Source organism: Aptenodytes patagonicus, chromosome 2, assembly GCF_965638725.1.
Source record: "Aptenodytes patagonicus chromosome 2, bAptPat1.pri.cur, whole genome shotgun sequence".
Classification (NCBI taxonomy): Eukaryota; Metazoa; Chordata; class Aves; order Sphenisciformes; family Spheniscidae; genus Aptenodytes; species Aptenodytes patagonicus.
In genome coordinates, this window is record NC_134950.1 from 17,852,207 (window position 1) to 17,867,092 (window position 14,886).

The window sequence follows — 14,886 nt, forward strand, 5'->3', positions numbered from 1 at the left end:
AGATTATGTACTGTGCACTATTTACACTAACTGTGGGAGATTCAACTTTCTCATATTCTAAGCAAATATTCAAAACCTCATATAGTTCAAATCTAGAAGGTCTACTGGAAGGGGATCACTAGAATAGCTCACAGATGGGAGATAAAAACTGTTGTCGTGTGTCCCCTCCATGACAGAGGTTGTTTGGAAGAAGGTCCCTGGATTTAATTATTCAGCAGTCCCTCTCCAGAATGTATGCATACAGCTCAAAGGGTACAGGTTGGCCACCTTTGGATTAGGAAGTGAGCCAGATTCAGAGCTGATATAAACTAACAAAAAATGTAAACAAATTGAAATCCAGAGTTGAATCTGGACCTCTGTCAAAAGTGATGATATGCTGCATATACTCAAGGTTTTATATTCTTTTTTCTTTCAGTACTTTAAACCATCCAACTCAAATTACTATCTTTCAAAAAAGTTACACAAATTAAGCATCTAGGTTTTGCACTGTCACCAGACTCTGTGAAAACTACATTATAATTATTCCAAAATGTTCTGTATAGGTGAATCTATTTAGAATGTGAATCAATCTGTAGTATAAACTTCTTGAGGTTTAAATTAATCTTACTCAAAACATATCTATTAGTCTGCTATTCACAGGGAGGTTATTGATCCATCCAGTTCAGAATACCGTGTATTTGTATGTATTGCTCTTCCTTAAGTGAACAGAAGTACACAGATAGTGTCCTTTAAATGAATTTCGGAATAATTTATATTGCTTTTGTTTATTTTGATTAGGTATTTCTCCATAGGCAAGTAGTGAAACACGTTACTTGCATCCAGAGAGTTAAATGGTTGTAAAGCTGTTGTCTGTATCAGCAGTAGTATCCATCCCAACCTGAGGACTGCATAGGTTTGGCTAAATAGATTTTAAAAGAACTTTAATTAAAACAAGTGAGGTTTTTTGTATAGACAAGCTTAAGAAATCAAAAAGGTTTTGAATGCCAATTGTAAATAATGATCTTGAATTCCACATACCTTCTGGATCACTGCAGATGCTTTAAAATACTCTTGACGGTATGCAGTATGAAGCCTATAAAATGTCTTAGATATCAGTTGATGTCTTCTTGGGCTGAAAAATATATGGCAAAAGATTAATGATGTCTTAGTAATGATACACCATGAGGAAATTGGCTAGAAGAGAACTGGGAAGCAGAACGGCAGTTAAGAAATGCACAAGAACATCAGTAAGAAAAATCATGCTCAGTTTAGAAATGTTCCTCAAAGAAAACAACAAAATTGCATCACCACAGTTTTTGTACAGGACTGAGACCTCTTTTAGATATCTCTTTAATATGTCCAAACAAAAGCCTGAATCTAAACATTTCTTACTCATCTGTGATCAAAACAGTCAGTTTTTGAGACTTTAAATTCAGTAATGGATTAAATAGCAGGAGGTGAAGATGAATCAGCAGTAAAACTGTTCTAACATTTCTGGTTTATAGGAATCCTTCTTTCAACATTCACTTTTAGTTAGAATCAGATTGAAGCTAAGCTTCTTTGCTATGAAAGGAAATTGGAAAAAAAGATTATTTTTGCAACACTGATGCCCTTTATTTCCAGAGTACTTGTTTATGAGTCAGGTAGCTGTATGCATTTAAGTTTCGTATTTACATGAACTTGGTCCCAGCCCACCACAAGATCTTTTAGGGTCTACAGATTGTTCAGGCAAACCCCGAGAATCTGTGAAAACAGTGATGCTTTGCATGAAATATTTTAGGTTGGCATGTACAAATAAAATTATTTTCTGGATATTTATGAGCAACATAAGTCAACAGACACTTTAATTTGCTGCTACTATCAGAAATCGGTTTAAAAATGCTACTGTTCTTGTTTTAGTATCATTTTATGGAAGAATGTGACATTGAGAAGACAATAGCAAAACTGTTTTCAAGCAGTTGTAGTAATCATAAATCTTAAATACGTGGTAAATGTTACAATACAACATACTATCCATGGAATCTGCAGGAAGAAATGTAGTATAATATATATTTCCTTTAATTTGACATCCTTAGAAAAATCTTTAGCATTGACACTTGGAGGCAAAATTAAGATTCTTAATTAGGATTGTCTTAGTAGTAAGCAATCTGGAGATGTAAGATAAAAGGGGTTTTGCTCTGTTACTCCTGACTGCAACCTGAGAGGATGCTGCTTTTTGAGAAGTCACCACTTGCACAGCTGATTCAGCAACCAGCAAAACTGGGGAGTTGGAATCTTGCTGGAGAGGCAGAAATAAGCCACTGGGGAGAGAGAGGGAACCTTCAAAGATCATAATAAAAAAGCAAAATTACATCTGTGAAAATTAGAAATTATAAACTTGTAGTTGTTCAGTGGTCCTGGATGAAATGTAATTAATTTCAATTTTCATTCAGTTTGTCAGTGAGTAATTTTTTCTTTATAGTGTACTTATTTAATTCCTTACTCTACTGGAAGAATAATAGATTATGCTATCCTCAGAATTGAATAATTACAAAAGATTTTTTTTTTTTTTAAAGAGTATTTAGGAATTAACAGATTGTCAAAGTGCCTAAAAAAGTTATGAAAGGCCACCTGTCTCTGCAAATTTGCTTTTATTATGTCAGAAAATCCATCAAGAGTAGCATTTCAATTATATTTTATCATGGAACTCACAGATCATAAGGTAATAAATCTCTCAACTAATATTTTAGGTGATGTTAATCAAATGATCTAATCAAAGCATTATTTTGGCTTTGTACTTCGCAAGAGAGAATTAGAGGGACTTTAAAAGGAAAGGAAGTGAAATAGGAAGGCTTTAAAGTTCTCAGGGATCTACATTAAAAAAAAATCAGGTTTTCTCAAAGATTAGGCATTAAGATTATGAAATACTCAGTTTTGCCTAATGACTGGCTGAGGCCATCTAAGAGGGAGCTACTTACCATCTGTTGTCCTCTAAGAAATACTATAGCTTCACTGTAAGGACAAGTTTTGAGTAAGAAGTTTTACAACTTCTTTTTCTAGGCTGAAAGGCTGATTTTCTCTCTGAATAGCCTGTTTTTATTTAGTATGTTTCCTTTCTTTTTTTTTTAAATATATATATAATTTTGTATTTACTAATTTATTTAGTTTTCTTAATTTAATTCTACTGCTTTAGGGTGACATGGTGTTCTTGGTTCTTTTTGGTTTTTTTTTTTAAAGTAAGAATCCATGTTCCTTTCATTATATAATGGTATGTTTTCTAATTATTATGTTGTGTTCAAAATTATTAGAAAAACATAGATGCCAAAGGAAAATACAGAAATATTCAAATAAAACCACATTTACAGGTTCCTTTCCCAAGGCACTTCAAGTCCTTATGTGTTGTCTTACAATGTTAGGGCATACAGTCAGTTTAGTTGTGTTACTTATTCAGCAAAAGAATAGATGTATAAATTGTTTGCTCACATGATTAGCTGGAAGACCATCTGTAATGAATTAAAAGTAACACATTACGTAATGTCGTTTTTTATTAGCTGAATGTGGAGGCCGTTTTAAAGGAGAATCATCAGGAAGAATCTTATCTCCTGGCTATCCTTTTCCCTATGACAACAATCTGCATTGCATGTGGGTGATTGAAGTAGACCCAGGAAATATTGTCAGGTACTGAAAATGAAACTTATAACAAATCTTTTTGGTTATATAATAACTAAATCTTACCTGTACAGTGGAGAATAAAAGGGATTTAGGATTTAAAATTTAAGATGCAGCTCAAGGCCAGTATTTTTGGCATTCTAAGTTTAAATATGTAGGTTTGTGTTGAAACTGTCTATTTTTCAATAAACATTGTCTGATGAAGATCAAGCTTTAAAATTGGTTATATATTTGTGAAACACTGCTGAATTTTAAACCAATTCATATAGGTATATATGCAAACATATATACAAACTAGAACTGTTAACTGGAAATCTGATTACAAAATATCTAATATGAATGATATTTTAATGCCAAAGTTATAAGATTGAATATGTAAAAAGTGCTGGAGTCAGCAGAACTGTTGAGTGGAAGAGTCTACATTTTTAAAAAAAACCCTGCATTTCAGTAGTTCTTTTTAGTTAGACATGTATTCACACTATATAGCTAATTGCATGAGTTTACAGTTCTAGTGAATTTTTTTTTATGAGAATGTGATACATAATATTGTCTTAAGAAAAACAAAACTATTTTCTGAAAAGATTGTGTGGATACTTGTAGATTATTTGAATAGCTAAAGTAATATATTATTTCATGGTAGACAAATTCAAATATTGTTAGGTTTTTTCTTTCAAATACATTTCTGTATTGGGCTTTTATGCATCCAAAGGTAAAGGTGTGAAACACTATAGAAAATCACCCTTGGAAATCAAAGTTTATTTGCTTTTTTGGTTTAGTTTTGTTGCTAAAATATGTTGTTGAGTAATATGAAAGCTGACAATAAAATCATGGTATTCTTACAGCCTCCAGTTTCTTGCTTTTGATACTGAGGCATCCCATGACATTCTACGAGTTTGGGATGGTCCACCTGAGAATGAGATGTTACTCAAAGAAATTAGTGGATCCCTTGTTCCTGAAGGCATTCACAGTACACTCAACATAGTAACTATCCAGTTTGACACAGATTTTTATATCAGCAAATCTGGATTTGCCATACAGTTTTCAAGTAAGTTGATGAATTTAATTTTTTTTTTTTTTTTTGTAAGGTAGTTCACTCATAGATAATTGTAGTGCTGGGAAAAATTGAAATCAGTGACAACATTTCTGACTTTGTTAGGGAAAGAATTGGCCTAGACTTACAGATTTGTTGTAAAGCTATATTATTATCTTAAAAAAAAAAAAAAAAAAAAAAAACCAAAAAAATCATGTCCTTTGCTAGTTTGGCTTTGTTTCAAGGGCAGCTGGGGCAGTGCCAGAATGCTCATAATTATGACTAGTGTTTTTCACAAAGGAGGTGATGTAGGCATGTTAAAGGCTCCATCCTTTCCTAATCAATAAGAGTTTCTGCTTTCAGAGACATCTGTGCAGAGTCTTCATTCCTGCTGCGCTTGTATAGGATGACATGGGAAATAGCATTACAGGAACAGGAGTGTCCTTCTCCCTTTTGCCTTCTAGTGCTATTTCATCTTATTACAGGCAGCAGGATGACAAATCTGAACAGTTACTTAACTGTTATTAAATCCCATTAGACATTTTTAGTGCTGAAACAGAAGAAATCATTGAGTGAGGTCCATTTTGACCTTTTTTTTTTCTGGTCAGTGAAATTTATATATTTTTTCAAGATTAGCAAGATCTGTTCTAATATCATTATTTTGTTTAGCAGTAGCAATGTTTCTAACATGGGTTGATACAGAGACTTAATGATAACATTATTTACCTTGTTGTACTTCCTGTGCTCAGTAGTTATTAGCCCTTGTTTTCCCCTACCCTCATTTTTTCTATGTGTATGAGAAATACACGTGTGTGCTCATAGTAATTTGAAGGAAGAATGAAGTATGTGAATGAGAGGACAAAGTAAAGGTATTTAATTTGTAGTGAAAGAGTGCCTCTGCTCCATCTGCTGGTTTTTAAAGCCATGAACAGTTTTTAATTCCTTGGCTCCAAGATTTTTTTGCCATTTTACCACCTTACCCCCTTCCAGAACCTGTTTGGGAGAGTCTCACATATCTGCTTTCCAGCCTCAGACATGCTCCTTTATTTAATGTTGAGGCCAAAAAGGGAATGGAGAGAGCATTATGCACTGAACTTATTCAGGTGGCCATTTAGGGTGAGCGGAGAAAAATGCAGACTAAGAATGGAGTTGCAAGGAAAAATTGATGGGACAGGAGTAAAGCCATAAAGCAGCTACTGATGTACTTCCAGTGCTTTACCTGAAAAGAAGTTTTAGAGTTTCATCTGAAAGGAGAGGTATTTTATTTAATTTTCCATGCTCTTGCAGTCTGTTGAGATCTAATGATGACAGTTTAAAGGATCCGTGAAGTGTTACTGCCTCAGCATTTCTCTTACTCTTCAGTCCAGATTCACAAAAATCACAGTGATCCTTCTCAAATACTTGATGTTGCACATTTTGGGTATATACTCCTGATTAGAATCGCAGAGATTTTTTTTTTTCCCCCTAAGTTAAGATTTTAAAAATTATGTATAAATAGCTACACAACATGAATTACACTGTTGCTGTATGGACATATTATTTTACTAACCAGGAAAGAAATGTATTTGAGGAGATGGAGGAAATAAAAAGATAAATCTGTGCAACTTTGTTTCAAGCTTTCATACACTTTCTTTGAGTATATAATGTTGTCTGAGTGAAACAGATGGTGTCTGCATACGTTAGCTGCAGTGTAATTAACAAACAGAAAGCTCACACAGGGGAGGTATCTGCTTTTACTTTCCTCTTGCCATTTCATGAAATTGGGTGTGAGTATTTAACTGTATTATTGGTCCTTTAACCTCAAGAGGAATGTTACTGAATGACAACAGATATTTTATGTTCAAACCTTTTTAAGACCTTGAATGCTTTATTTTTTTATATATTTTCTTTATCTTTAAACTAAAAATTTGTATCTAAAAAGTGGATTAACCTTCTTATCAGTTCCTTACAGTTTTTTTATCTCATTTTTCTCAACTGTTCATACCAATTCTACGTCTGTCATTTATTTAATAAGTGAAAATGTTCACCATTGATAATATGGTATAATTTGAATTTGACTCCTTTACAAGTCATCCAATATATACAGAAAATGAATTAGTATATAGTAACATAAATTACAGGTCAGATAGCATCCTTCACCAAATTCAAGGGGTGGGGGGAAAGCCTAGAGAAGTGGAAATGTTATATTATTTATATAATATATAGAAGAAAATTATACATAGAAGAAAAAAATATAGAAGAAAATAGTAGAAAGAAAATTGTAATTTAATTAATATTATATATTACAGCTGGTACTATTAGATTTGTCTCTATCTAGGGCTGCCCAACACAACCCTTTACAAGGCACTGCAGCTGTAAATAATTTTGTAAAATTTAGGGGATAGGAAGGAGAAGGGAGTCAAAATGAGATTTTCTTGCCCATTGCCTCAATTAGTCTGTTTTGTTTGTTTCTTTTTGTTTGCTTGCCTTTTTAGGGAGAAAAAAGAATCATTTTTGTTATCTGAAATAGTAGAACTATTTCCATAATTTTAACATTCATAATCTGTTTCCATAAGTAATTAACATGAAGGAAACTATTTATTTTACGCTGAACTTCTAAGGAATACTGCAGACTTCTTTATGGTTGACAAGGATAAATTTTCTAAGTTAGTACAATTGTGCATTACTTTGAGAGGGAGAAGAGAAACTGATGGATTTGGGATGAAATAAGGGAGCTCAGCCTGCTCATGCTTCTGTACTTTGTACCACCATCAAGTATCTAGGACTACTGAAAGTACAGCTTGTTTTATATGTCTAATGTAAACAAAGATATAAATGCTACTGCTCATGTGTTGTGGGTTAACCGAGCCAGCAACTGAGCACCACACAGCTGCTCGCTCACTCCCCTTGTCCCGGTGGGATGGGGGACAGAATCAGAAGAATAAAAGTGAGGAAACTCGTGGGTTGAGATAAGAACAGTTTAAGAATTGAAATAAAGTAAAATAGTAATAATAATAATAGTAATAAAAGAATATACAAAGCAAGTGATGCACAATGCAGTTGCTCACCACCCATCGACCGATGTCCAGCCAATCGCTGAGCATCAGCCCTCTGGCCAGCTTTTCCCTAGTTTATATACTGAGCATGACGTCACATGGTATGGAATATCCCTTTGGCCAGTTTCGGTCAGCTGTCCTGGCTGTGCCCCCTCCCAGCTTCTTGTGCACCTCCAGCCTTCTCAGTCGGTAGAGCATGGGAAGCTGAAAAGTCCTTGACTAGTGTAAGCACTGCTCAGCAACAGCTAAAACATCGTTGTGTTACCAACATTGTTCTCATCCTAAATCCAAAACACAGCACTGTACCAGCTACTAGGAAGAAAATTAACTCTATCCCAGCTGAAACCAGGACAGTATCCACCCCTTATTCTATACCATCTATGTCATGCCCAGGTCCCCACACTTTCCAATACATTCCAATTAATCACCACCACTTTTCCTATCTTTTGATATATATACAGACACAGGTATCATTCCCTTAGTCTATGGGCCATCCCTCTAAAATGTTAGTTGGGTTGATTTAGTCCATGACTTTGGGCTCCATCTGTCATAACAGTCCTTCAGGGCATGAGAGATAGTGTGTGGTGTTGGATAGTTGCATGCTGAAGCCAGTTCTGGTTCCCTTATCACTGTGCTTTGCTCGATTTTCATCAAAGTTCATTCTTCATTAATCTAGGTGATTCGTACTGTAATACCATTGATATGGCACATAAACACCATGGAAGTGATGATATACAATGTTATATAGCAATTAACATCATAGACTTAATTCATTGGCTATTCTCACCCAAAACTAAATCCCTTTGAGATACACATCAGAATTCCCCATCTTCTCACATTACCCACCAAGTGCACCCAGATCCTTGAGCAAAAGCAATCCCACGAATGAGTTTGCCTTTTCCCAAGGCAGGACTAACCCAGACTGTCTTCCCCAGCATATTTTTTTATTATTTTATATATTTTTTTTATGTGCACTACAGGGACTTTATCCACTTCTACAGTACGTAAAAGTTATGACTGGTGTCCTGGTTTTGGCTGAGATAGAGTTAATTTTCTTCCTAGTAGCTGGTACAGTGCAGTGTTTTGGATTTAGCATGAGAATAATGTGATAACACACTGATGGTTTAGTTGTTGCTAAGCAGTATTTATACTAAGTCAAGGACTTTTCAGCTTCCCATACTCTGCCAGCGAGGAGGTGCACAAGAAGCTGGGAGGGAGTATAGCCAGGACAGCTGACCCAAACTGGCCAAAGGGATATTCCATGTTATATGATGTCATGCTCAGTATATAAGCTGGGGGGAGTTGGCTGGGCATCAGTTGGTGGGTGGTGAGCACTTGCATCACTTGGTTCCCTGCCCCTCCCCCCCCCCCCCCCCCCCGTTCTCTCTCTCTCTCTCTCTCTCTCTCTCTCTCTCTCTCACTGTTTTACTTTCCATTACAATTTCTGCCCCTGCCCCCCCCTCCCCTCCCCAAGTATTAAACTGTACTTTTCTCAGCCCACAAGTTTTCTTACTTTTGCTCTTCTGATTCTGTCCCCTGTCCCACAGGGAGGGGAGAGGAGGAGTGGCTGTGTGGTGCTTAGTTGCCAGCTGGGGTTAAACCATGACAACTGGGCAGTGGCATGGGGCACAGGATATGTTTCCAGCCATCCGGTGGTTGTTCCCACCATGGTGAGCACATGGTTCTTGCCTTGGCATGTTTGTGGGAGTGTGATATAATCGATCTGCCAGGCCTCCCCATATTTATATTTCAACCATCATCCTGTATACCAGAGGGGCTTTAACCGCTTGGCCTGTTTAATCGCAGCGCATGTTTCACATTCATGGATAACCTGGGCTATAGTGTCCATGGTCAAGTCCACCCCTCAATCACGAGCCCATCTATATGTTGCATCTCTTCCTTGGTGGCCTGAGGTGTCATGGGCCCACCGAGCTATAAATAATTCACCCTGATGTTGCCAGTCCAGATCCACCTGAGCCACTCCAATCTTAGCAGCCTGATCCACCTGCTGGTTGTTTTGATGTTCTTCAGTGGCCCGACTCTTGGGTACGTGAGCATCTACGTGATGGGCTTTTACAAGCAGGTTCTCCACCCGGGCAGCAATATCTTGCCACAATGCAGCAGCCCAGATGGGTTTGCCTCTGCGCTGCCAGTTGCTCTGCTTCCATTGCTGCAACCACCCCCACAGGGCATTTGCCACCATCCATGAGTCAGTATAGAGATAGAGCACTGGCCACTTTTCTCGGTCAGCAATGTCTAAAGCCAGCTGGATGGCTTTCATCTCTGCAAACTGACTCGATTCACCTTCTCCTTCAGCAGTTTCTACAACTTGTCGCATAGGACTCCATACAGCAGCCTTCCACCTCCGATGCTTTCCCACAATACGACAGGACCCATCAGTGAACAGGGCATATTGCTTCTCATTTTCTGGTAGTTCATTATACATTGGGGCCTCCTCATCACGCGTTACCTCCTCCCCTGGCGATATTCCAAAATCTTTGCCTTCTGGACAGTCCATGATCAATTCCAAGATCCCTGGGTGACTGGGGTTTCCTATTCGAGCCCGTTGTGTGATCAGTGCGATCCACTTACTCCATGTAGCATCAGTTGCATGATGTGTACAGGGGACCCTCCCTTTGAACATCCAGCCCAGCACCAGCAGTCGGGGTGCCAGGAGGAGCTGTGCTTCAGTGCCGATCACTTCCGAAGCAGCTCGAACCCCTCCATATGCTGCCAATAACTCTTTTTCAGCTGGAGTATAGCGGGCCTCGGATCCTCTGTATCCCCGACTCCAAAACCCTAGGGGTCGACCTCGAGTCTCCCCTGGTGCTTTCTGCCAGAGGCTCCAGGTAGGGCCATTCTCCCCGGCTGAGGTGTAGAGCACATTTTTTACATCTTGTCCTGCCTGGACTGGCCCCAGGGCTGCTGCATGAACTATCTCCCGTTTAATTTGTTCAAAGGTTTGTCGTTGCTCAGGGCCCCATTTAAAATCATTCTTCTTGGGGGACACTTGACAGAGAGGACTTACGATCAGACTGTAATTTGGAATGTGCATTCTCCAAAAACCCACAACGCCTAAGAAAGCTTGTGTTTCCTTTTTGCTAGTTGGTGGAGACATGGCTGTTATTTTGTTGATCACATCCATTGGGATCTGACGACGTCCATCTTGCCATTTTATTCCTAAAAACTGGATCTCCTGTGCAGGTCCCTTGACCTTACTTTGTTTTATGGCAAAACTGGCCTTCAGCAGGATTTGGACTATTTTATTCCCTTTCTCAAAAACTTCTCCTGCTGTGTTGCCCCATACGATGATGTCATCAATGTATTGCAGGTGTTCCGGAGCCTCACCCTGTTCCAGTGCTGTCTGGATTAGTCCATGGCAAATGGTGGGGCTGTGTTTCCACCCCTGGGGCAGTCGGTTCCAGGTGTACTGGACACCCCTCCAAGTGAAAGCAAATTGTGGCCTGCACTCTGCTGCCAAAGGGATTGAGAAAAACGCATTAGCAATATCAACTGTGGCATACCACTTGGCTGCCTTTGACTCCAGTTCGTATTGAAGTTCTAGCATGTCTGGCACGGCAGCACTCAGTGGTGGCGTGACTTCGTTCAGGCCACGATAGTCTACTGTTAGACTCCACTCTCCATTAGACTTCCGCACTGGCCATATGGGACTGTTAAAGGGTGAGCGGGTCTTGCTGATCACTCCTTGGCTCTCCAGTCAACAAATCAGCTCATGAATGGGAATCAGGGAGTCTCAGTTGGTGCGATATTGCCACCTGTGCACTGTTGTGATAGCAATCGGCACCTGTTGTTCTTCGACCCTCAACAACCCCACAACAAAAGGGTCCTTTGAGAGACCAGGCAAGGTAGACCGCTGTGTAATTTCTTCCGTCATCAAGGCAGCTATACCAAAAGCCCGCCGGTACCCTTTTGGGTCCTTAAAATACCCTCTCCTGAGGTAGTCTATGCCAAGGATGCACGGAGCATCTGGGCCAGTCACAATGGGGTGCTTCTGCCACCCATTCCCAGTTAGACTCACTTCGGCTTCCAATACAGCTAGCTGTTGGGATCCCCCCGTCACTCCAGAGATACAGATGGGTTCTGCCCCTTTATAGCTTGATGGCATTAGGGTACACTGTGCACCAGTGTCTACTAGAGCCTTATACTCCTGTGGGTCTGATGTGCCAGGCCGTAAAATCCACACAGTCCAGTAAACCTGGTTGTCTCTTTCTTCCACCTGGCTGGAGGCAGGACCTCTCTAGTTCTGGTCATAGTATTCGTTACTCGCTTCTTGTAAATATGAATCAGAAGTCTCTTCATTAAGATCAAGAGTAAGATCAGCCCTTCTACTCTGTCTGGGGAACTGCTTGCTGGAAACTGGAGCAGCAGTTTTCCTGGAAGAACCCCCTTCTGTGATTCTTCTTCCTTGTGACTCATGTACCCATGCCTCTAGGGCTGAGATAGATTTTCCATCCCACTTCCTCATGTCCTCTCCGTGGTCACGCAGGTAAAACCATAGGGTGCCCCGTGGTGTGTACCCTTTATATTATCTCTCTTGAGCAAAAGAACGCTGACTCCTAATAGCCGAGATACTGGTCCATACAGGTGGGGAGTGGGACCTATCCTCTTGTTGGACCTGCCAGGACAGTTTTTCCACAGCCGTGATGAGGGAGGAAGAGAGACTTTCTTCATATTGCCGGAGCTGGCCAGCCAATTCATCCATCATTGGTCTCTCTTCATCTTTCCAGGTCAGTATTGCCAATGAGTTGGCATATGATGATGGTGCGTTCCGTACCAACTTCCGCGACATGGGTCATGTGTACCTGACTTCATCTGGATCTTTGGATAACTGCTTGTTGTTCAGGTTACCATAAATCACCTCCAGCACAGCTAATTCCCTCAGGTACTGGATACCTTTCTCCATGGTGGTCTACCTGCCTGGGTGACATATAACATCTTCCTTGAAGGGATACCTTTCCCTCATCCCTGACAGGAATCGCCTCCAAAGGCTGAGGATACGTGTCCCTTTTCCAATCACTTTGTCAATGGCCCCTTCCCTAGAAAGGGATCCCAGCTGCTTGGCTTCTTTACTCTCTAATTCCAGGCTACTGGCCCTGTTATCCCAGCATCAGAGCAGCCAGGTGACAATGTGCTTGCCTGGATGACAGTTGAAGTCTTTTCGCATGTCTCGCAGCTCACTCAGGGATAGGGGTCGGCTGGTTTCTGTCTCGTTTATGAGTTATTCCTCTTCCTCCTTCCTCTCCTTGTGATGGCCCTGCTTTTTCATCATCCCTTACTAAATGAGCTGACTTTTGCTTCCAACATTTCTTCTTGTGTATAGGGGTGACAGATGCCAGCACATGTTGGTTCTCTGGTTCAGCTGCAGTATCTGTTGCAGGGGCTGGAGTATCCGCAGTGCCTGTCACTGGGGTTGGAGTAGCCACAGTGCCTGTTGCAGGAGTTCAAGTAGCCGCAGTGCCTGTCATTTTGTTGTCAGATCCAGAGACCTTTTTTTCCCCTTGAGGGTACTGAATAGCGTTGAACAGGGCTCAGTAGGCATGGGCCAGGCCCCAGCACATTGCAGTGATTTGTGTCTCTCTGGAGCTGCCAGGGTGACAGCATACTTTTTCCAAACATTTTACTAATTTTTCAGGATTCTGCACTTGTTCAGGGGTGAAGTTCCAAAACACTGGGGGTGCCCATTGGCCTAGATACTTTCCCATGCTGTCCCACACACCCTGCGACTCATAACTATCCAGCCTTGGGGCAGATCTCTAGATGATGTTCTTAAATTGCTTATTAACCTTAGACAAAACCGAAACAATATTCCCAAGAGATACCAACAGAAGTATCTTAACTACCCACGGATGTTCAAGATACTGAAAAGTTACTGTAGTGAAGGAGGAAACCTCATAGAAGAAGGTAGCAATGCTGCCATTCTGTATTTCCTCCATAAAAAACCTCTCAGAGGAAGAACTATAATTGCTAATTGTCTCCATGAGGTAGTAGCCGAAGTACAGTAATGGCTTCAATACAAAGCTCAAATACCAGATTAAGCTCAAGGCCAGTGTTTTAATAACAGATCTCCCAGGCAAAACATCACTAATCACTGCAGACCACAGCAAAGTGCAAAACCCAACACCAATCTTTAACATGTACAGCAAAAAAAAGAGCACGGTGCAGATCAGATAAACTAATACTGAGAACAGATGAATCAATATTGTGACCCACAACTGTTAACAGATATAAATTCCTTAATGCGCTCTGGTTAATCTGTTATTATCTCAAACCCTTTGAGCCCCACATTGGGTGCCAAAAAGGACTGTCATGGTTTAACCTCAGTCAGCAACTGAGCGCCACGCAGCTGCTCGCTCACTCCTCCCACCCAGGTGGAATGGGGAAGAGAATCAGAAAAATAAAAGTGAGACAACTTGTGGGTTGATATAAGAACAGTTTAATAATTGAAATAAAGTAAAATAGTAATAATAATAATAGTAGTAGTAGTAATAATAATAATAATAATAATAATAATAATAGAATATACAAAGCAAGTGATGCATGATGCAATTGCTCACCACCCACTGACCGATACCCAGCCGGTCCCCGAGCAGTGACCCCCCTGGCCAGCTTTTCCCTAGTTTATGTACTGAGCATGACGTCACATGGTATGGACTATCCCTTTGGCCAGTTTGGGTCAGCTGTCCTGGCTGTGCCCCCTCCCAGCTTCTCGCTGGCAGGGCATGAGAAGCTGAAAAGTCCTTGACTAGTGTAAGCACTGCTTAGCAACAACTAAAACATCGGTGTGTTATCTACATTATTCTCATACTAAATCCAAAGCACAGCACTGTACCAGCTACTAGGAAGAAAATTAACTCTATCCCAGCCGTATTGTCTTTGATGTGTAGTGTATCATTTTCTTGTTGGACATCTGCAAACCATGACTATGGAATCTCTTCACATAAACTGTAGAATTTTTCACTTTCTGCTGTCTCCTTTGAGATGACAGTGAAGGAACACAATAGAAAGCAGAGCCCACAAAGCCTGAAAAACAAAGTGCGAAAAGATGTCTAATAGAGCAGAATATTAAAAAAACTTTGTATATACGTGTAAAAGAAAAATAAGAACCTCTGGTGATTCAACAGTAGGATTGCAATATGAGGATTTTGGAACATGTCTAAATGGGATGAACAGATT

At 39.9% G+C, this 14,886-nt stretch overlaps 1 protein-coding gene across 1 annotated transcript in view; it reads left to right on the top strand.

The window, feature by feature from the left end:
- CSMD3 (CUB and Sushi multiple domains 3) overlaps positions 1 to 14,886 on the top strand; it is an 823,344-nt gene that overhangs the window by 524,557 nt on the left and 283,901 nt on the right. The window contains exons 26-27 of the mRNA XM_076329214.1: positions 3,510 to 3,636; positions 4,470 to 4,672. Coding sequence (XP_076185329.1) covers positions 3,510 to 3,636; positions 4,470 to 4,672 — 330 coding nt within the window. The remainder of the gene's footprint in view (positions 1 to 3,509; positions 3,637 to 4,469; positions 4,673 to 14,886) is intronic.